At 57.8% G+C, this 23,014-nt stretch overlaps 1 protein-coding gene across 1 annotated transcript; it reads left to right on the top strand.

The window, feature by feature from the left end:
- The first annotated feature begins 415 nt into the window (after window positions 1–415).
- Window positions 416–22,721, top strand: ABCA3 (ATP binding cassette subfamily A member 3). Its single transcript, XM_015877237.2, has 31 exons — window positions 416–508; window positions 3,429–3,521; window positions 5,441–5,705; window positions 6,752–6,879; window positions 7,005–7,170; window positions 7,891–8,150; window positions 8,745–8,861; window positions 9,268–9,388; window positions 9,567–9,740; window positions 10,411–10,592; window positions 11,043–11,189; window positions 11,508–11,637; window positions 11,995–12,149; window positions 12,455–12,610; window positions 12,919–13,129; window positions 13,451–13,601; window positions 13,797–13,895; window positions 14,319–14,511; window positions 15,185–15,488; window positions 15,773–16,046; window positions 16,515–16,719; window positions 16,823–17,042; window positions 17,260–17,418; window positions 18,030–18,202; window positions 18,388–18,522; window positions 18,642–18,836; window positions 19,414–19,601; window positions 19,699–19,869; window positions 19,967–20,154; window positions 20,239–20,312; window positions 20,686–22,721. Exons 2-31 carry the CDS (start codon window positions 3,468–3,470, stop codon window positions 20,815–20,817), a joined length of 5,127 nt encoding a protein of 1,708 aa, XP_015732723.1. The 5' UTR covers window positions 416–508; window positions 3,429–3,467; the 3' UTR covers window positions 20,818–22,721.
- The last annotated feature ends 293 nt before the right edge of the window (window positions 22,722–23,014 follow it).

The following is a 23,014-nucleotide window of genomic DNA, read 5'->3' as shown; positions in this document are numbered from 1 at the left end:
GGTCGTGGAGTCGCGGCTGTTTTTACAGCTGATGTTCCAACTTCTGCCTTAGCGACAAGCTTCACCCCTGCCCCGGTTCTGTCTCTCCCTCTATTTCCCGCAGGCGGCGCCGCTCGCACAATCCGCCCCCAGTCTCGATTTCCGATCAGCGCGGAGCAGCCGGTGGGACGGATCCATGTGCGGGGCGGCACAACCCGCTGCTCTGCCCAGCTCTGTGTGCGGGGCCGGTACCGGCGCCTCGACTGCGCTCAGCTGGGGGCGGCCCCGCGGTGCGGCGCTTCCATCCCCCCCTGTGAAGGGCCCCGACCCCCCGCAGCTCTCGCCCCCCCCCCGCTCCCCATGGCCGCACACGGTCCGTCCCCGCTCCGCCCCCCAGCCCCGCACACGCACGCGCAGCCGCTCCCCGTCCCCCCCATCCCGGCGGTGCCGCGCGTGCGCGGGGCGGTGCCCGGGATGGCGGCGGGGCCGTGGGGGCGCTGAGGCCGGAGCCGCCGCTCGGCGGGGGCCGGTGAGTGCGGGACCGGGAGCGGGACCGGGCGGGGGATGGGGGGGGTCGGGCCGGGTGGAGCCGAGCGGATCCTGGCGCTGCCGCCTCCCGACCGTGTCCGCTCCCGCAGCGCGTTGCGGCCCCGGGCGGAGCTCGGCCTTGCGGGCAGGCAGCGCTCGGTACCGGGCGGCTCCGGAGCCGCGTCCTGCATCGTCGGAGCCGGCGGGGCGGGATCAGAGCGCAGGGTTCCGCCGTTCTGCCGCCCCCGCCGCGCTGCCCGGTGCCGGTCGCCCCCCGCCCCGCCGTGTCGCTCTGTCGCCGTGTCGCTCTGTCGCCGTGTCGCTCTGTCGCCGTGTCGCTCTGTCGCCGTGTCGCTCTGTCGCCGTGTCGCTCTGTCCGTGTCGCGGTTCCGTGTCGGTGCTGCTCAGCTCCGCGTCTCCTCGAGCGGTCGGTGCTGCGCGCCCCGCGCCCATGGAGGACTCGGATCCGCCCGGTGCTCCCGACACGGCCGTGCCCAGGCGCGCTCAGCCGCTCCCTCCCTGCGGCACCTCCCGGGTTCGCGGCCCCGCAGCGCTGCGGCTCCCGGTACGAGCCGGGGGAGGTTAAAAAAAGCCGCGTCTGCCATTTGCAGGCTGAGTTTCTATGGAGACGGTGCAGCGGAGGAGCAGAAATGCGGGGAGCGCTCGGGAATCAATGACGGCTGCGGCCGCACGTGGGCTCGGCCCGGAGCTGCTGGTCGGGCCCTGATGCGAACACCGAGCTCAGGGCGGCTGACAGCATCACTCAGCATCACTCAGCATCGCTCAGCACCGTGCACAGAAAGAGGTTATGTGCAGTGGGATGGAGAGGGATTCCAGCTGTGGAGGCACCGATAGGACAAGGAATGGTTTTAAAGTGAGATGGGGAGGTTGTGTTGGATCTGAGGAGGAAGTTTTTCCCCCACAGGGTGGTGACGCACTGTTCACAGGCTGCCCAAGGAGGCTGTGGATGCCCCATCCCTGCAGGCATTCAAGGCCAGGCTGGATGTGGCTCTGGGCAGCCTGGGCTGCTGGTTGCTGACCCTGCACACAGCAGGGGGTTGGAGCTGGATGAGTGTTTTGGCCTTTACAGCCCAGTCCATGCTGTGATTCTCCTGCTGGGCCTCAGAGCACGGAGGGTTTCAGTTCCCCCCACAGAGCAGCTCGTGCTCTGACAAGGCCGGAGCCGCATCTCCGTGCAATGGGAGCTGACGATCCGTGCGCCCCAGCGCTGCCCTGCTCCTCCTCCTCCTCCTCCTCCTCCTCCTCACCCGTAGGGCCGTGCCTGCAGCCGCTGCTCCTCCCTCCCTCTGGCCGCTCCTGCTCGTGGAGCTCTCCCTCCCCCCGTGGGCAGAGCTGGCTCAGCCGTGGCACCACGCAGGGTTCGCTTCCTTGTTGCTGCAGCCCCTGGTCCGCGGGGCAGTGCCGGCCTTGTTTGCAAGCCGTGCTTTTGTGCAGCATCTGCTGAGAGCAACGTGCCCGCCTGGCTGCCCCTGAGCTCCGAGCATGGGGGGCTGCTGGGGGCTGGGGAGCTGACACCGTGCTGACAGAGCTGGAAATGTGCTGCTGAGCATCTCTGTGCTGTGTCTGGTAGGTGTGTGTGTGTGTGTGTGTGTGTGTGTGTGTGTGTGTGTGTGCAGCAGGGCTGGGGATGGAGGGGCTGTGGGCTGCTGCTGCTGGAGGGGGATTTGCTGCTCTCAGCTGCACACTGACACTATTTGGCTTGAGATCTCCTTAGCTTTGTGCATCATGTTTCTTTGTCCCGGTTGCTGGATGAGCTGAAGGGAGCTGAGCTGCCTCACACAACGAGCTGTGGGCTGAGGGCCCTGCAGCAGGTGATGGGTGTATTGCACAGCCCAAGCTCATGAGCAGGGCTGTGCTTCCTCCTCCATCCCGCAGCACGAGGTCAGGCTGCTGGGCAGGAGCACTTCCTCAGGAAGCCCCTCAGTGCTGGGGGCTGCGGGTTCCTCCAGCAAAGGGAAGGGCTGTGGGGCAGCACTGCAGGGCACCGACCTCTTCTCACCTCTGCGTCTCTCCTGGAACGAGGGTTTGTTCAGGGAAAGCAGGGCTGGCATTGCACAACCAGCACTTGTGAAGCCTTCGCAATGCAGGAAGCAGAGGCGCAGCCCGAAATCTGAACCAGCCCCACTTTAATGGGCTGCAAGAGGTTTCATGGCCTCCATCAGGGTGGGTGCTGTGCTTCTGTGCTCCTCCTCTGTAACAAACGTGTCTCCCTGTGGTTGGGTACAGGACCCCTACAGGGGCTGCAGTTTCCAGATGTGGCTCCCAGGGCTACGCAGCAGCTTCCCTGCAATCCCCAGCAGTGACTGGAAGTGGGGCAAAGCTATGGGGCAGGAGGGCGCTTGCTGTCTCCTGCTGTGCCCGCTGCAGTGTCACAGTCTGCACAATGGCTGCAGTGTCCCATGTGTGACCAGGTTCTGTGACCACAACATCTCATTGCTCACAGATTACGTTTCCAACCAGCAGCTCCCTCACTCCATGTCCTTCTGCTCAGGGTCGTGTGGACCAGGACTGGGCAGCACCAGGAACCGCGGCGCCTCTGGCTCTTGAGGGCTCCTAATGACCCTTAGAGAGGGAACAGTGGAGTTATTTTCCACTCTTGTGGGGCTGAGCCAGCTGTTGCGACATCAGGCTGGGAATGGGGACAGCCGCCCTCTGCCTGGCTGCAGGAGCATAGGATGTTGCTGGGTACAGCTGGGTGCCATGCTCTGCTCACTGGGGGTTTCGTGTTGTGGTTCCTGCCTTGCTGCAGGTGGCTGGGCAGAGAGATCTGTGGGGCTCAGCATCCTCTGCTCCCCCCAAGCAGTGAGCGTGGGGCTGAGCAGCTCGCCAGGCTGTGGGGCCTCGTGATGGGGAGGCAGCTCAGGTCTGCAGCACTGATCACTGCTCTCCTCTCTCCACAGAGTCCTGCAAAGCGGCGGCGGTCCCCGTCCGATGGGAGGATGGTTGTTCTCAGGCAGTTTGGGCTGCTTCTCTGGAAGAACTACATCCTGCAGGTAGGTTGGCACGGCGCACACAGGCACCTGGGCACTGCCAAGTGTCACTGCAGCAGAATCTGCTGAGCATCTTGGTTCTTGTGCTTGCACGTCAGGGAGGAATGAGCAGGCGTTGCTGCTCCGTCCCCATCCCCTCCCATCCACACTTCACCACTGCCCTCGCTTTTATTGGGTGCAGCTTCACTCCCCATAAGCAGGGCAGCCCACGTTGCCTGCAGTGTGACAGTGGCTTTCTGAGCTGTCTCACAAACCCTCTGACATCCTCTGGAGGTGGTGATTGCTGTAAACCTCCTGTGACCTGATTGGTGTTCCTCCATTTGTGCCGTCCTCAGAAGCAGCTTTTAGGGACGCGTGGGCTGCTTTAAACCCTACTATCCCGGCATCTGCTCCCATCCCAGCTCTGTGCGTGGCAGCTGGCTGTTGTAAGGGGCTTAGGGAGCTTAGGGCTCACTGCCCAGGTGCTGGCCACCCCCATTGGCATGAAGGGGCTGCAGACCCCTGAACGCTCAGCCTTTGGTGTGCTCCTGGTGAAGGCATGGAGCTCCACGGCTGTCAGCTGTGCTGTGAAGCTGAGTGCTGGGCCCTGGATGAGGACACGCCTTGCTCAGAGCTGGCAGGGCTGTGATTATGGATGAGTGGCCCCATTGCCTCTGAAACACGGCGGTTTGGGTGACCTGTGCGGTAGCGTGAGGCTGTGCTGCTAAATGTGTGCTCACCATTGAGGTCACAGAGTCAGGCAACTGTTCTGGAGGCAATCCAAGGGGCTGTTAGAGGGTTAATTTGGTAGTAAATCAGCAGAAGGCAGCTGGTTTGCAAGAGCTGCATTATAAAACCATCAGACATCTGCAACACTCGCTTTTATGAGCGTGGCCTTTGGAACACTCCTTTTCCCAGCCAGCCCTGCTGTGGTGCTGGGCTGACCCTGTGCTCCTACATGGGGCTGTGCCCCTCTCTCTGACGTGGTGCCCAGTGGTCCCTGCAGGATGAGTTGCCCGGCAGGAGGTGCTGGGTGAGGAGCTGGATATGCCCATTTTGCTCATTGATTTCCTCCCATCTGAAAAAAATAAAACCTTTCTCCACTCTGCAAAGAACCTGTGAGGTTGTGGCCCAACGTGCAGCTCCAGTTGGTGTTTGCAGATCTGAAGGAGCTGCCTTGGAGCTTTGGAGTGGAGGCAGGGAGGAGAGGCAGCAAGCAGCTGAGGTGGCTGAGTTGGGAAGATAAACCCTTTGGTGCTGCTTGTGTCTCTCATGCCCGACTTGTCCCAGCTGTGGCAGACAGGCTGCGGTGCCCCTTGCTGTTGTCTGAGCAGGAGCACTTGGCATTGCTGCTTCTGCCAGCACACATGGTGCCAGGTTCCCACTGAGGCTCACTGGCCGTGGGCACATCAGGAGCTGCAGCTGCAGTGATTGAGGTTGGGCGAGGTGTATTGCCTGGGGTGCGGGCAGCTCCACCCGGTGTCTCATTTGCCCTCTGGTGTTTGGGCCAACTGGGCTTAGGGCTGGGCTGTGCCCCGCTGCCCACAGAGGGGTGTGTTATGGCAGTCACCTCCATCCCCCACACCATCCTGCACAGGGCTGAGCTCCCAGAGCAGTGCACTGCTACCTGCCAGCAGCCATGCTGGCAAAGCCATTTGAAGCCCACTTAAAATGCTAGTTACCACATGGGCCGAGCAGTAGAGCAGATAGTGGGAAGCTTGCAGGGTCTGGGAGGCAGCTCCTGGGGGTGGTGGGGGCTGAGCAGTGGGACACAGCCATGGAGTCACAGAATAGTTGGGTTGGAAGGGAGCTGCTGTGTGGCTGCCCCCCACTGAGCTTCAGATTCAAGAAGTGTTCCGAGGTGTGCAGTGGTTTTGGGGATCTCCTTTCCCTTCTTCCACCTCTGATGTTTATTTCCACCCTTCCCTCCCGTTTTGCCTCAGAAACGTCAGATTTTGGTCACCATCATAGAAATCTGCCTGCCGCTGCTGTTTGCTGCCATCCTGATTGCACTGCGGCACCGGGTGCACTCCGTCAGCCACCCCAATGCCACCATCTACCCGTCCCTGTCCGTGGATGACCTGCCAGGCTTCTTCTACCGCCGGCACCCCAGCAACCCCTGGGAGCTGGCGTACGTCCCCTCCAACAGCAATGCTGTGCAGAGCATCGCCAGGGCGGTGGAGAGAGCTTTGCCCATCAGCATCCGAGGTGAGCAGGGCTGGGTGTGTGTTCATCTCAGCACTGTGTGGAGATGCTCAGGGGTTGTGATGCTTTTGGTGTCTGGGGCAGCAGCAGCACTCTGAGGGCTGAGGTGCCCAAAATGGAGCTGTGCCCAATAGCCTGGTCTTACAGGGAATGTCTGGGTAAAAGAGCATCCAAATGGGACTCATTTATGCCTCATCAGTCTGTCTTTCACCCTGGGAATGGGTGGGTTGGAACACAGCCCTGCTGAAAGAGACCTGGGGGTGCTGGTGGGTCAGTACGAGCCAGCACTGTGCCCTCACAGCCTGGACAGCCAGCTGTACCTGGGGCTGCATCAGAGTAGTGTGGGCAGCAGAGTGAGTGAGGGGATCTGTTCCACTGCTCTGAGCTGTGAGACCTCACCTGGAGCACTGCATCCAGATGGGGAGTCCTCAGTGCAGGAGGGGCATGGAGCTGTTGGAGTGTGCCCAAAGGAGGGCCACAAAAACGGATAGAACAGCTCTCCTGTGGGACAGGCTGAGAGCTGGGGATGTGCAGATGGAGAAGAAAAGGCTGTGAGGGCTGAGAGCCCCTTGTCAGTATCTAAAGGGGAACTATAGGATAGAAGGGAACAGACTTTATCAGGGTCTGTGGTGATAGAATAAGAGGATATGGTTTCAAGCTTAAAGAGGGGAAATTTAGGTTGCATATAAGGAAAAAGTCTTTTGCAGTGAGGGTGTGAGGCATGGGAACATGCTGTCCCATGACGTGGTGGCTGCCCCAACCCTGGAGATTTTCAAGGCCAGGCTCGATCAGGACTTGGTCATCCCAGTCTAGCTGTGGTGTCCATGTGCTCTGCAGGGAGTTGGACTCGATGGCCTTTAAAGGTCCCTTCCAGCTCTAAGGACTCTATGGTTCTGCCCCTGGGGATGGCAGGACTCCCCACCTCCCACATTTGGGACCTTCCAGCTCTGCCTGGGCTGCATCCCTCCTGCCCAGCATCGCAGCTGGGAGCACAGCACTGCGTTGCTCTGTGCCCACGCACACCCTGCTCACAGCTCCCTGCCCCACAGCCCAGGGTTTCTCCTCGGAGCGAGAGTTTGAGGACTACGTTCGTCGGGACAACCGCTCGGGCAGCGTGTTGGCTGCTGTCATCTTCAAACACCACTTCAGCCACAGCACAGACCCGTTACCCCTCCAGGTGAGCAGTGTGGGGCCGTGATGCTGAGTGCGGCCCTCCCAGCAGCTCACGGTGGCTGCTCTGGGGATGGAACCCCAGGTTGTGTCTCTGTGGTCAGTCTAACGCAGCCGTCGTTGTTCTGTCAGGTGGACTATGAGCTGCGCTTCAAGTACAGCCCCAGGAACGCACCACGGAGCGAGCAGACGGGGCTGAACCCCAACCTGGACCGGGACTGGCACACCAGCTACCTCTTCCCACTCTTCCAGCTGCCCGGGCCCCGTGAGGCCAAGTTTGCAGATGGTGGGACACCAGGTAGGGCTGCTGGGAGGCGTTGGGGTGCTGCTCTTCTCGTTTTGAGTGCATTTTGGATGGTAAAAGAGTCCAAACTATCCAGGATTTCTCATGTTATTTAAAGACTTCAGCTCTGTGGTTTGGGCACAGCTCTTTAATGCAAGCCAACCCTCAGGCTGAGCAGGAGGCAGCAGCGCCTTGCAGGAACTGGCACTGGTTCCAGGCGAGCCCAGCTCTCAATTCTGGGAGCTTCATCTGTGGCTTCGTTTTAAGCGGCAGAAATCCCAAACAAAACATGGCAGTTAAAAAGCAAAAAGTCTTTCACTGCTTCCTAATGCACAAAACATTAAAGCCACACGTGCCACTAATGGGCTGTGTTCTCCCTCACCAAAATATATCCCCAAAAGGGACCACACGTGAGCTCAGCTCAGTGATGGTGACTGATGATGACCAGGAATCTCTGTCCTAAGGAAAACAAAAACATGCTGAAAGGTTGCAGTTTATCTTGATGTTTCCTGCTGCCTTTAAATGATGGTTACTGAAGATTTCAGGTGCTCTGGGATGGTTGTGCTGTGATAGTGATGTTGGTTTTGCTTTTCTTACCAGCTCTTCGTACATTTCCTGCTCCTCTTCCCCAGAAGTCCCTCCCATAACAGCTGCCTCTCTTCCAAAGGGGCTGTGCTGTTCTCTGCTTCCCAGGAACACGTGCCTGTTTGTATTCCCTGCGTTGTTGCCTTGCAGGTTACATCCGGGAGGGCTTCCTGGCCGTGCAGCATGCCGTGGATCGGGCCATCATGCAGTATCACGCCAACAGCTCTGCCACCAACCTGCTGGAGAACGTCACCGTGGTGGTGCAGCGCTTCCCCTACCCGTCCTACGTCAACGACCTCTTCGTCCTCGCCATCCAGAACCAGCTCCCGCTGCTGCTCATGCTCAGCTTCACCTACACCTCGCTCAACATTGTCCGTGCCGTCGTGCATGAGAAGGAGAAGAAGCTGAAGGTAATGTTGTCAGTGCTGCTCACCTCCGGGGTGATCGGCCAGGGACCAGCAGCTCTCACTGCTGTTGCTGCAGGTACTTTGCACACTGAGCACCTTGGCTGCTCACCCCTTAAATGAGCCAGGCAATGACAGACTCCCTGTTGGCTTTGGATCCAGCGCATGGAGGTGGGCAGGCACGCTGGCAGTGGGTTAGCAAAGCCCTGGAGGAATGTTGCTAATCCTGCTGCCAGGAGCAGTTGGCCAAACTGCGGGTTGCAGGGCAGCTTGGCAAGGAGTAGCTCTGGCTGGTGCAGGAGTTCAGTGTGTAGGAAGCAGGGCTTTGGCCTTTTAAATTTAGAACCCCGTGTTTTTGTGCTGTGGTATGTGGGCAGCGGGGAGCTCAGTTGATGCGGTGGTCACGGCAGCCGGGTGAGGCTGTCCTGCCCTCTGTCCCACTGCCTGCAGCCCTGCCAGCCCCTCCTGCTGCTGCTTTGGGTTCAGCTCAGCCCCTGAGTACTGCTCCAATGAGAGTCTCCACCTCCCTATGCTGTGCCTGCGCCCCCCCACCTGGGAAGTGTGGGTACAGCCATGGGTGACAGTGTGACCTCCCTGCAGGAGTACATGCACATGATGGGCCTCAGCAACTGGTTGCACTGGAGCGCCTGGTTCCTCATGTTCTTCCTCTTCCTGCTGGTGTCTGTGTTCTTTGTCACCGTGCTCTTCTGTGTCAAGGTGAGTGTGTTTCCTTAGGCCAGAAGCTCTGTGCTGATGGAGCATGAGGGCAACAGGGCTCCTTTGTCACAGATGGGTCTGTACCAGTGACTCAGGCCGCAGAGCCTGGAGCTGTCCCCACTGCTGAGCACAACATCCTCAGGGGACTCGGGCTCCCCTTGCTGTGCACCCATGGCACAGGAAGCACAAGGTGGCTGTCCATGTGCAGAGCACAGTGTCCTCATAGACCCTGCATGGGGACAGCCCTTATTTCCTCCCTCTGGACTGTTCTAAGGGGGCCTGGGTGTTCCTACCTGCCCCTACATCTGTCTTTAACCTTGGAGGCCATCAGGCCAGGGATGCCCCTGTGTGCCTGCAGCCATGGCCAGCTTTGCCAGCTGCAGAGGTAGCTGCTTTTTCTCTCTAGGTGAGCGAACAAGGAGCTGTGCTCACCAGCAGTGACCCCACACTGGTGTTCACCTTCCTCGCCATCTTCTCCATCTCCTCCATCTCCTTCAACTTCATGGTGAGCACCTTCTTCTCCAGAGGTGAGTCCTCCCTGCCTGCCTCCTTGCTGGGCTGGGTGTGCCAACCATGCCATCCCAGGAGCTGTGCTATAAAACTGTGGATTAATTTGGGTGCTGGGGATACTGGGAGGTCAGTGGTGCATCCAAATCAGGGCTGGCTCCAGCAAAAGTTCCTTCCCTCTCTTCTCTGTGCTCACAGCAAATGTTGCAGCTGCTGCTGGAGGTTTCCTGTACTTCTTCTCCTACATCCCCTACTTCTTCATCTCACCTCGCTACGACCTGATGTCCCACAGCCAGAAGCTGGCATCCTGCCTCATCTCCAACGTGGCCATGGCCATGGGAGCGCAGCTCATAGGCATGTTTGAAGGAAAAGGTGAGCATGAGAGCCTCTGTCCCGGGGGGGGGATCCAGGTGGGTGGTGTGAGGGGCAGAAGGAAGTTTGGCAGAGACAGAGCAAGAGCAGGAGAGGCAATTGCTGGGTGCTCTGCAGCTCTTAGCAGCACCAGGGCTCTGCCCCGCTGAACCCATGCATCTAGCAGACATGAAATGGTGTCTGGGCTATTGCCAGTCGCTTTGATGGCAAAGTGAATTTTCTTCTAAAGGATGCTAATTAATTGCATTTCCTCCTTTCCAATGTTCATGTTGGTTTTTTGTTTTGTTGTTGTTTTTCTTTAATTTCTGTGCCAATAAGAATTTGCTGTTTGCTCCAATAGAGGCAATGTTTTTGCAGAGGGCCTGACAGGGGCCTGCAGGGATGGAGGGGCAGTGACTGCAGATGAGATGGTTTCTCCCAGGGCAGTTGCAGGGGGTGTGATGAAAGCTGTGCAAGGAATGGAATGAGAATCTTGAGATTTTAGTACGCTTCTGCTCCTTTTTTTTCTCTACATGTATGAAATGGATGTTGTGGGGCCATGTGTGTGCCTTTCATCACGGAGCAGGGGGTGCTATCTTATAGCTCAGGGAATGCACAGTGCTCTGCTCCATCCGCTTGGGGATGGATGAGCACCCTCAGCAGAGGTGAGCAGTATCTTGTTTCCCTGCAGGGACTGGCATTCAATGGAGGGACCTCATGAAACCTGTCAGCGTGGATGACAACTTCACCTTGGCACAAGTCCTGGGGATGCTGCTCCTGGACTCGGTGCTCTATGGCCTGGTGGCCTGGTACGTGGAGGCTGTTTTCCCAGGAGAGTACGGCGTGCCGCAGCCCTGGTACTTCTTCCTGACGGTGAGCACTGCTTACACACCCCTCCCAGCAGGGTTTGTGGCGTGTTTTGGTGATGTTCCCTGCTTTTTGCCTATGCAGCAGATCAGACTGAAGTGAAACAGCGGCACTGTTAGCTTCCAAAATTGATGTACCTGCTATGCATCCTCATTAAAGGATGATGCAGGCAAGCTTTTGACTATGAAGTATGCCTTGCAGGTCTTCTTGGCTTTAAATCTTTGTCCTGACACTTCTTCACATGCATGGCATTGCTACCAGTGCCTCCATGCCCCCAACATGAGAGAAAAGCATTAGCTTCTTCTCCCAGCTCTGTCCTCTGATTGCTCTGCCTGCACTGCCCAGCATCTGATGGGCCAGGAAAAGCAGCCTTGCAGGGAGGCTCCTGTGTGAGAGCAGTAGGGAATGGGTTGGTGCAGGCCCATGCCTGAGGGTCTGTCTGTCTTCTCGTGTCAGCCTTCGTACTGGTGTGGACAACCCAGGACTGTCATTGGAAAAGAGAAGGAGGAGGAGGAGGACCCTGAGAAGGCCCTGAAGAGCCAATACATTGAGGAGGAGCCTGCTGACCTCGTGTCGGGGATCAAAATCAAACACCTTTCCAAGGTATTTGTGCTCACCCACACAGCGGTGCTGCTCACTGCACTGGTGCCACCTGCAGGGAGCTTCCCCACCATTTGCTGCCCTCTGCTCCTCATGCTGTAGTGTGGGTAGGGGCCTTCCCCAGTGCTAGCATCTTTTAGCTGTGGGCTGAACTTCAGTACCCACAAGGGGGTGATGTCTGTACTGAGCCTGCTGGACACTGCGGTCTAATGCCAACCCCAGAGATTATCATGACCGTGCACTGCCTGGAGGTGCAGAGGGAGCAGATCTCACAGCACTCGCTGTGAATACAGCATCAACTTGTTAATGTGATCTCTACAGGTCTTCAAAGTGGGAAACAAGACCAAAGAGGCAGTGAAGGACTTGACGGTTAACATGTATGAAGGGCAGATCACCGTCCTGCTGGGACACAACGGTGCTGGGAAGACCACCACTCTGTCCATGCTCACAGGTACGAGCTGCGTCCTGCTGGTGGGGTTGGCATGTGGCAGGGGCAGCTGCTGGGGTCCTGCAGGCAGGGCCAGTGGCATTCCTGTGGGAGCAGTGCTGTGCCTCATCTCTCACACTAGGGAAGGGTTTTGTTGTTCCCTGGTGCACCCTGGGCTCATTGAGCTGTCAGATGGGGATGGTGGAGTTTTTGGAGCTGTGTTGCTGCCTAGGGACATGGAGGGAGCTGAGGGGTCAACTCCAGGCTGTCCACTGGGACAGGGCCTGCACAGGTCACAGGCAGTCTGACTGCTCTGAGTCCTGGCTGGCTGCCCCAGCCTGCCTGGTGGAGCAGCACAAGCTCATGGGTTGCTCCTCCCAGGTCTGTACTCCCCAACGAGTGGGCAGGCGTACATCAATGGCTACGAGATCTCGCAGGACATGGTTCTGATCCGCCGGAGCCTGGGGCTGTGTCCGCAGCACGATGTGCTCTTCGACAACATGACGGTGGAGGAGCACCTCCACTTCTATGCAGGGGTGAGCCTGGTGCTGGGGGCACTGCCTGGCACTGCATGCAAAGCTGGTGGGTGGGTGGGTGGGCAATGTGGGGCTCACTGCATGGCATCATGCACTGCTCTGTCATCATACAGGCTGGGGGTGATGCCCAGAGGGTGGGCAGAGGCCATCTCTGTACTGCCTTGCCTTTCCTGTCTGGATGCAGGAGGGTGTGGGGTGGGGGCTGTAGTGGAGTTCAGCAGCCAGTGGCGGATGAAATGGGAAGGGTATTTGCTGGGGATGCTTGCCACTGTGAGTGTACTTAACATCCTTCCCTTGTGTGGCAGCTGAAGGGATACCCAGCCTCCAAGTGTCCCGAGGAGATCAACCATATCCTGCGGATCCTCAACCTGGAGGACAAGCGGCGCTCGCTGACCAAGGCTCTCTCTGGTGGCATGAAGCGCAAACTGTCCATTGGCATCGCCCTCATTGGGGACTCCAAGGTAAGTGGCTGTTGTGGGGTTCACTGAGAATCTTTCTCACTGGGGCCAACGTGGGCTCTTGTCTCTGAGGTTGCCCCTTGCCTGCTGTGGGGATGCAGTGGCAGCAAGGAGGAGGCAAGAGCACTGTCTTGAGAGGGGACAGCTCTGAGATCTATTTCCCCAAAGCTCCAGCTGCAGCTGTGCTGCCTGGATACTCCCCCAGACAAGACCAGTGCATGTACATCAGGAGCTCAGGGCTCCTGGATCCAGGGTTACCCCCTCTGGCACCGCTGTGCCTCTCTTGACCTGTGCCCACCTCTGATGTGCAGGTGGTGATGCTGGATGAGCCAACGTCAGGGATGGATCCAGCTTCTCGCAGGGCCACCTGGGATCTCCTCCAGCAGCAGAGGAGCAACCGCACCATCCTGCTGACCACACACTTCATGGATGAGGCCGACTTGCTGGGGGACCGCATAGCTATCATGGCCAAAGGCGAGCTGCAGTGCTGTGGCTCTTCCCTCTTCCTCAAACGTAAATATGGTAAGGAAAGCACAGGCAGGCTGTGCTAGAGTTTGTGTTCCTGCCCTCCCCTTCATGCTGTTGTGCCTGCTTGGAGGCTGGAGCCCACGCTCACTCCTCACAGCCACATAGCTAGTTGCTCAGAGCTGGCTGGTGCTGCAAAAGGCTTTGCTTTGTACCTGCCCTCAGCCCTTCTCACTGGCTTTTGCAGGGAACCTGCAGCCCATGCAAAGCCAGCAAGGCTCTGTGGTGCTCAGCAGCCCCTCTGTGCCTCCTGCACCACAGAGCCATGGCTGGCCCAGGCTGTGCTGTGATTTACACTCCTTTCCCCCCCCTTCCCAGGGGCAGGGTACCACATGGTGATGGTGAAGGAGCCGTACTGTAACCTGGGGGAGATCTCCCGCCTCATCTGTCACTACGTGCCCAACGCCACCATGGAGAGCAATGCCGGGGCAGAGCTGTCCTTCATACTGCCCAAAGAGAGCACTCACAGGTAACAGCATCGTCTGCCCTCACTCCATGCGTGGATCCCCCTACACACACCAGGGACCAGCTGCTATAATCGTGGGCTAGCTGGGAATAGGAGCTGCTCTTCATATCTTGGAAGGTGTCCCAAGCTGTGGATCTCTGCCTGGTGGGGCTGGTCTAATGAGAGCAGTAAAACCTGACACCTCACTTGTCCCTGCAGGTTTGAGGCCCTGTTCACAGAGCTGGAGCTGAAACGGGAGGAGCTGGGCATCGCCAGCTATGGGGCTTCAGTCACCACCATGGAGGAAGTGTTTCTGAGGTGAGGGGCTGACAGGGCTGGATGGCAGCAGGGACCTGGGCTGTGGTTCAGCTGGTGGGAGGAGCAGTGTGTATGTGGGGAGGAGCTGGATCCTCCATCTCAGGGTCAGTCCTTGGAAGCGGTGCTCAGGATGCCTTCAGGGCTGGCAGCACAACCTGTGTGCTTTAGTCATCTTCTGCAAGAGATTTCCTGAGGGGTTCGGGCCTGGGGCCAGGGCAGTGTGGGCTGGGGTCTGTGAGTGGTGCTGGGACTTTCCATCAGCTGTCCTATGGCACAGTTCCTGTGTATATCACTGTCAGCAGTGTCCAACACAGCTCCCCAAGTATGGGCACAGTCTGGGCTGGAAACATGAAGTCCAAGTAAGCTGCTCTTCTGACTTTTCCCTGCAAAAACAAACATGAGTTTTCCCAACCCCTGGCGCAGGGTTGGGAAGCTGGTGGACTCCAGCATGGACATCCAGGCCATCCAGCTGCCTGCTCTGCAGTACCAGCACGAGCGACGCTCCAACGACTGGGCCATGGATGACTCCAGCAGCCTGAGTGGGATGACAGACATGACAGATGACAGTGGGGCACTCATCACAGAGGACTGCTCCAGCATCAAGCTCAACACCGGGGTGAGTGTGGGGTGTCAGTGCCGCAGGAATGGCACCTCTGGGACCTCTGCACTGGTTTTGCTGGACAGAACCTGCCTGTGGCCAGTCTGACCCTGTGTAATTTGGAAGTTGTGAGTGTAGGATTGAACTGTGAAACTTCAGTGCACATTGTTTTAAGAGTTTCTTGGGGTGAGTTTCTGCTGTCCTTTTTATGTTAATCCTTCACTCTGTAGAGATGCCTTGTTTTGAAGATATTCAGATGATTCCTGCTCATTTATCACCCGCTATTGCTAAATCCCTTGGCGCTTCCAGCAGGGAGATGAGAAAAACAGCCTCCCCTCCCTCGCTGGGCCTTTCATGGCCTGCTGCCTACACGCCTGTGATAAGTTGCCTTGTCCTTCTCAAGGGCATATCTACAACCAGAAAGAGAGAAAGGTCTTTTTGGTTTAAAAAGCAAAGAGGGTGCTTGCTTGCATGGGCTGGGTGTTTCAGCCTGGCTGCTTTGGCATGTAGCTGTGCTGCACCAACCCCATTTGTGAACCTCCAGTGCTGAGCTGACCTGCCTTGCTGCAAGCAGGTGGTGGGGCAGGCTGATGGAAGAGGACAGGGAGGGGGCTTTGGAGCCACGTCCTCCAGGAGCCACACAGGACGATGGCTGCTCATGGTAGCACTGACCTGACTTCTCCCCTCCCAGTTCTACCTGTGCTGCCAGCAGTTCTACGCCATGTTCATGAAGCGAGCCATGTACAGCTGGCGCAACTGGAAGATGGTGGCGGCGCAGTTCCTCGTGCCTCTCATCTTCACCGCCTTCGCCCTCATCGTGGCCAAGACCTTCCCAGGGCCCAGGGACTCTTCCATGCTGAGGCTGACACTGGAGGCCTATGGCCAGACCATCGTGCCTTTCTCTGTCCCTGCTGCCTCAGGGCTGCCGCAGAAGCTGGCAGAGCAGTACGTGGAGCTGCTGGATGCTCAGCACCAGTCACCACTGGAGGTGCCAGGTGAGGCTTTGCAGAACACCTGGGTGATGCTCAGTGGCACTTCTCCTGCCAGGGCTGGGTCCCATCTGACATACCCTGTGCTATCATCTCCTGCACCAGGGGTACCACAGCTGGATCCTGCCCCTCTTCCCTGGGCAGAGCTGTGTTCTCTGTAGCACTGTGTTTGTCGCCACCATTAGGGCAGGGTGGGTCACTAGGGCTGGTGCTGCTGGGGTTTTCTCCAGTTGGCCTCAATCACCTGCCATTGCCTGGAGTCCCCTTGTAACAGCCATGGTGTTCTGCAGGTGGCCTGGAGGAGTACCTCATCTCGAGAGCATCCGAGGAGGGGGGGGCCTTCAATGAGCACTACATCACTGCTGCCTCCTTCGAAGGAGCTGGCAACCACACGGTGGTCACTGCACTGTTCAACAACCAAGCCTACCACTCCCCAGCCACCGCCCTCATGCTGGCTGACAACGCCGTCTTCAGGGTGCTGATGGGCCCCAACGCCTCCATCACAGTCACCAACTACCCTCAGCCCCGCAACATCACCGAGAAGGCCAAGGACCAGCTCATGGAGTACGTCTGTTTGCCTGGTGCTTACATTCCTGCTAGGGCTCACAACTTGCATTTGGTACAATGGCTTGGTTGTGCTGGTGGAAGACTCAGGCAAGAGCTTCTCAGAACCCAGCATAGCTGTGATTGTGCTCTGGAGGTCAGGATAGCAAAGCTGTGTGGCTGCCTGACCTGCCTTAGGCCTTGGCAGCCCATAACCCAACATGCACATCTTAGTGGGTGGGGGTTCCCCTTTAGAAGCTCACAGCCCATGGCTGGGGAGCCCTTCCCTGCAGGGCTCAGAGCTGCTGGGCAGCAGAGGGGCTGTGTCTGTGCATCCCATGGAGCCTTGCATCCAAGGCTTGGGCCTCATGTCTTCCAGAGGGATGATGTGTGGGACCTGGCAATGGCAGGGTGGTGTGCAGGGACAGTACAGGTGTGTTGGTCTGTCACACTGTTTGTGTTCTAACCACTGCTTCTGCTCCCCTGCAGAGGCCAGACCGGGTTTGCCATCGCCATCAACCTGCTGTATGGCATGGCCTCGCTCGCCAGCACCTTTGCTCTCCTGCTGGTCAGTGAGCGAGCCATCAAGGCCAAGCACGTCCAGTTTGTCAGTGGTGTCTACGTGGTCAACTTCTGGCTGTCTGCCCTGCTCTGGGACATCATCAACTTCCTCATCCCATGTGCTCTGATGCTGGTAAGTCACCTCTGACAGCCTAATCCCTCCTGTCACAGGAGGTGGGATGACATCACTTGCTCTCGAGACAAACACAGTCTCTCCTCACATTGCTGCACCCCAGGTGATATTCCAAGCCTTTGATGTGCAAGCCTTCACCCAAGACAGCCACCTCGTCGATGTGATGTTGATCTTCCTCCTTTATGGCTGGGCCATCATCCCCCTCATGTACCTCCTCAGCTTCTTCTTTTCAGTGGCAGCCACAGCCTACACCCGTCTCACCATCTTCAACATCCTCTCGGGCACGGCCACCTTCCTTGCTGTCACCATCATGAGCATCCCAGGTGGGTCAGTTTCCTCCCTGCCCAGCCCTGCGCCCACCACCATCAAGAAGACACAGCCCCTGAGGGGACATTGTCACACTTAGATCCTGGGCCTGTCCCATGCACCAGAAAAACCTGAACAGCCCCTTCTCACCAGTTAAGCATGACAAAATGTGTTGGTTCTCTTTCTGATGTATCAGGGTCTTTCTCTAAATCCGATCTGTTGATCCTTTTTCAGAGTTGGGCTTGGTGGACCTCTCCAGAACTCTGGATAAAATCTTTCTCACTTTACCCAATTACTGCTTGGGTCAATGCATCAGTGACTTCTACCAGAACTATGAGTTCATTCAGTTCTGCACCTCTTCTGTTGAAGCCATCTTCATATGCAAGGCATTCAGTGAGTCCCCACATCACCTGCTCCTGCTGCCCATCCCTCCTCCTCCTTCTCTGCCACGCTGGGCTCCCTGTGGGGTGGGTGGGAAGCTGGAGGTGTTGAAAAGGCCGGTGTGGGTCAGCAGGGCTGGGGGTTTGGCATTCCCTACCAGGGCTTGGAGAGGAGATGCTCAGCTGAATAGGTGGCTCTGGTGTCACAGGGCCTCTAACCCAGCCTGGGCAGTAATTCCAGATGACATTTTAAAGCAGAAGGATCATTTGATAGTGTACAGTTGTTTCCCATACAGACAGTGACAGAGCAAACTAGTTAAGGAATCTTTTTTCTTACTACTGATGTGTAGGAAAATGTGAAATAAGGAAGGTTTCATAGAGCTGCCAAAGAAACCCGGTCATGGTCGTGGTAGATCTCCTGTCTCTTCTGTGTGTCTCCACTGAGCATCTTCTTGGGGTCAGGACCTGAATCCTCTAGGGGGAAGAGCTGGAAAGAGCTGTGGGCAGGGATCCCAGTGTGGCTTGGGCTGGAACTGGGGCTGGCAGAACTCCCAGCTTTCTCTGGAGCTCTTCTCCCTGGAGTGGAGATTGATCCATACTTGACTTTGTTCCAACCCTGCTCAGATATCAGCTATCAGGTGAACTACTTTTCCTGGGAGTCACCTGGGATCGGACGATACCTGACCTCCTTGACCGTCCAGGGTTTCTCCTTCCTCTTCCTCCTCTTCCTCATTGAGACAAACCTTCTCTGGAGACTGAAAACTTTGGTCTGTGGCATCTGCAGGCGGCGGAAATGGGTGAGCTGAAGTTTGTGGGAGGTAGCAACGTGGGGCAGGTCCTGTGGGGCGTGTGGGAGGGCAGAGAGACAGGGGCTGTCCCCATTGAGAGGGGGCTGATGGAACAAGTGGCCCCTGCCTGAGCTGGGAGTGCCTGTCTCATCCCACAGCAGGAAGGTGACAGTGATTTTGCACCCTGTGTTCAGGTGGCACTGCTGAACAGTGTGTCTGTGCTGCCTGAGGACCGGGATGTGGCAGATGAGAGGAAGAAGGTTTTGGAGTCGCCACCAGAGCTGCTGTCATCACTGAGCAGCCCTCTGGTCATCAAGGAGCTCACTAAGGTGAGGAGCACGTGGCCCTTCTGGAGTGCTGTGCTGTGAGCTCAGCCTGCTGGCCTTGCTGTGCCCTCGGATGCCTTGTATGTGATGTGACCAGTGTGCTCACACCTTGCCATCCCCAGGTCTATGACAGCCGGGAATCCCTGCTGGCAGTGGACAGGATCTCTTTGGCAGTCAGCAAAGGGGAATGCTTTGGCCTTCTTGGCTTCAATGGAGCGGGCAAAACCACCACGTTCAAGATGCTGACGGGTGATGAGAGCATCACGTCAGGGGATGCCTTTGTGGACGGCCACAGCATCCTGGCCAACATCAAGAAGGTACTGAGGGCTGCAGGGGCTGCACGTGGTGTCCTACATCTGCCTGGGCTGGGAGCCTTGTGAGTGCCCCCAGGGAGGGCACAGGTGCCAGGGGCAATGCTGTGCACCAGGGATGTGACGTTCTGATCTGGCCCAGCTTTCCCTGTTAATATGGTTACATGAAAGTAGTGCAGTGAAGAAGGGACTAGCAGATTTGAAACAAAGGGAAATCAAACCTTGTGAGGGTGGCAAAGCCTTTGTTAAAACTATTTAGCACTCTAAATGGATATGTGAGCTGGTGCTCACGGTCAGATGGTGGTATCCCTACAAGCAAGAGAGATTTCCAGAGCCCTGACAGCTCTCCTTGCTGAAAATTGCCCATTCCCTTTGGTAAGACCAGAGATGAGTCACAAACCGAAACACCCTGAGCATGGATCAGGGTTTTGATTCAATCCCTGGGTGCATGCATCTCTGTCAGCCCTGGGCACCCTGTGGTACTGAGCCCATAGCAAAGCTCCATGGGTGCCAGGGCCTCTCCCCAGAGCTCTCCTTGCAGACCTGCTGCTGAGCCAACCCCTCGGCTTCCTCTTGCCCCCAGGTGCAGCAGCGGATCGGCTACTGCCCACAGTTTGATGCCCTGCTGGACCACATGACGGGCCGTGAGACACTCAGCATGTATGCCCGGCTGCGGGGCATCCCCGAGCGCTACATCGGCAGCTGCGTGGAGAACATGCTGAGGGGGCTGCTCCTGGAGCCCCACGCTGACAAGCTCGTCAGGACCTACAGGTGAGAGGAGGCTGCAGGGAGTGAGAGCTCCCCCCAGCTGGGAGGTTCTGCCGTGCCTGGCTTTCCCATGCTCAGTGCTCCCCCTGCTCCCCCATAGTGGTGGTAATAAGAGGAAGCTGAGTGCTGGCATCGCCCTCATTGGTGGCCCCCCCGTCATCTTCCTGGATGAGCCCTCCACCGGCATGGACCCCGTGGCCCGGCGTCTGCTCTGGGACGCGGTGACTCGGACACGAGAGTGTGGCAAATCCATCATCTTCACCTCCCACAGGTGAGTGTCCCAGCAATGCCCGGCCCCAGAGCTGGTCAGTCGGAGATGGGGGTCCTGCTGCCCCCACCCCGCTGAGCGATTCCCTCCCATCCCACAGCATGGAGGAGTGCGAGGCGCTGTGCACCCGGATGGCCATCATGGTGAACGGGCGGTTCAAATGCCTGGGCAGCCCTCAGCACCTGAAGAGCAAGTTTGGCAGTGGCTACACCTTGCTGGCCAAAACACGGACTGATGAGGAGGGCGAGCTGCAGGCCTTCAAGGCCTTCGTGGAGAAGACTTTCCCAGGTACCCTGAGCTGCCAGGCAGGGTGTGTGCAGGAGCTTCCCCCATTTCCCAGCTCACAGCCCTCTCTCTGCTGGTCTCTCGCAGGCAGTGTCCTGAAGCACGAGCACCAGGGCATGGTGCACTACCACTTGACCAACAAGAACCTCAGCTGGGCGCAGGTAAGGGATGCTGGAGCACACCTGATACCTTTGCAGGAGAAGCAGGGGGGAGGAGGGGGAGTTGCCACCTTCCTGCACATGCACATCCCAAAGGCTCAGTGGCAGCAGGGTGATGGGAGGGCTGTGTTTGCTTGTCACATCCTTCCCAACCCTTATCTCCCTGCTGGGAAGCACGGTGCTGGTTCTGGGTGGGCACAGACCCACCTGAGCCTGCAGGGTCTGAGCCTTGCTGCTCCCTGCTGGCCCCCAGCCCAGGGGACGTGTGATTCTTAATGGAGTTGGATACCCTGTCCCATGGTCTCCATGGGGAGAGCTTGGCTTCCACGCTGTGGGTACCTGGCAGTAACTGATGCTGCTGCGCCATCCCCTGCAGGTCTTTGGGGCCTTGGAGAAAGCCAAAGAGAAGTATCGCTTAGAAGACTATTCGGTTAGCCAGATATCCCTGGAGCAAGTCTTCATGAGCTTCACTCGCTTCCAACACTACACAGAGGACAGAGGGAAGTGAGCAAAAGCCCTTCATGTCCTCCTTCACGGACTGGCCCCGCCGCCTATACATAGTATATATAGAGACAGTAATTTATATATCAGCGTGTGTCTTAAATAATGTATAAATGTAAGAAAATTTTCACTGGGGAGGGGGGGAGAGGATGGAGTCGTACCTCCTGCTATTGGGAGCACAGGGCTGCGTGTGCATCACCTGCCAGCACAGTGCACACGTACGTGTAAATGAGTGTGTGCGTCTGACACGTCCACCCACATTTTTGTCCCCATCTGTGGCAAAAAGAAAAGCCCTCAAAGCAGGGGAAGGGGTGGCTGGGTGCTGGTGGGTGCTGCAGGCTGTGCCGGAGCCTCATGTCCCCGTGTCCCCCTGCCCTGCCCCACGTCACGCACAGTGGGAAGCAGCTCTGTGGTCTCCGCACGCACGTCGAATTGTGTTCTGTGAGGTGGTTTGCTTGTGGTTTATCAGGATGCTGTCCAATAGCTTAGATCCAGAACATTTGCTGGGTTCATGGGGATGCACTGTGCCAGGGGGAGGGGATGCAAAACCCCCCATCCCAGCCTTAATGGCATGGAGATGCAAGAAGGGAAGCTGGCACGAGCAGCATATGCTGATTATTGTTCCCTTGGCACCAAACCCTCCTGGTGCCATTGTGCCTGGCTCTGCAGCAAAAGGGAACCTCAGGAGCTCCTCTTGCCCCCACTGCTCAACAGTAGGGGCTGAGAGAGCCTGGCACAGCCCCGCTGTGCTGGGGGAGGCTGTGCTAATGGAGCAGTGCCCAGCAGTGATGAATCACACCCCGGGGCTCCGTGTGTGGGCAGCGATGGGTTGGAGGTGCAGCTTGCTGGCTTGGCACTGCATCCATTAATAGGCTGAAACAGCAGCACTGCCCTGCAGCGTGTTCTGCAGCTCTCCGGCTGCAGCACAGCCCGTGCCCACTTTGCTCCCTGTCCGTCCCCCCGCCGCCCTGGCTGTGCACAGTGCCCAGGGGCAGCACCCAGCATTTATTTTCAGTGTCTCCCAGCGTTTGCGTTGCTTTTCTGTTTGTTTTCCATACGTGTTGGTTGATTCTCATCTGTCTCTGACTGGTCCCTGTGTCACCTGCGGGCGGCTCCTGCGGCTGCTCCGCCATCAATGCAGAGCTATTTGCACTATAGTACTACACACAATTGCACATACGAAATGAATTACTATTTATGGCAGGGGCTGCTGATTCCCTCCCTGTGATCGCATTGTGGGGGGGTTGGGGTGTCCTTTGGGTTGGGTTTTTGTTCCTGTAACTGAATCATCCTTTCCTGTTCCATTTTTTTTCCCCTCTGCCTAATATTGTTGTTTAAAAGTAACGCTGGTGCATCGTGTTACTAAGAGTTTCCCTGGCTCCTCCCGAGGTTTGTGGTTAATAAAAGCAGCCAGCAGGGAACGCAGCCCCTGAGAGCCCCTGGCCACAGAGCCGGGCCCGCTGCAAACATCCCTGTGCCATGGGGGGTGATGTGGGACAGCAGTGCAAGGAAAGCAATGCTGCTTTCTCTTGGGTCCATCAGGAAGGCTGGGACCTCTCTGTACAGGGCAAGGGCAGGATGCAGCAGGGCTGCTGGGACCTTGCCTTGCACAAGGGCAGCAGTGGGAAAGCAGGAGCAGGGGGAGCTCTATGGGCTTAAGGGAGGTTCTGCCTTGGGTGCAGCACGTTGTACACTGACCCTGCATCCCGCAGTGGCAGCCCGGTGCCCTCCTCGCTGTAGCACCATCCTGCACTGGGGCACAGTCACCGTGTGGCATCGCTGTTGCCACCTGTTTTTGTCCCCATCCTGCCCCTCCTGCAGCACCATCTGAGAAGGGGCTGTGGCTGCTGTGCTGGGCTGCAGCACAGTTGTTGTTCCCACCACGAGAATAAAGCTTTCCTTTTTTTTCCAGCTGTTTTCTGGCCTCCTTCACATTCAGCGATCGGTTTCCTACCCTGCACGGCTCGGTCTGTTGAGGACCCGATAGGGCTCCAGCAGGAATCAGCCCAGGCAAAGCTGCACTGGGGCCCTTCGTGGGGCCGCCCCCTGCAGCGGCTGCGTCCTGCAGGAAGAGGCTGCGCTGCAGGGCTGCCCCCAGCCCCCTCCTCCCGCTGCTTTACCCCTATGGGGACCGCGGAGATAACGCGGGGCTGCAGGGACAGCACAGCCCTGCACGGCTCCCAGCCACGATGCTCAGCCCCCCC

The sequence above is a fragment of the Coturnix japonica genome, chromosome 14 (genome assembly GCF_001577835.2).
Source record: "Coturnix japonica isolate 7356 chromosome 14, Coturnix japonica 2.1, whole genome shotgun sequence".
NCBI classification, from domain to species: Eukaryota; Metazoa; Chordata; class Aves; order Galliformes; family Phasianidae; genus Coturnix; species Coturnix japonica.
This window is presented reverse-complemented; position numbering and strand designations above follow the sequence as displayed.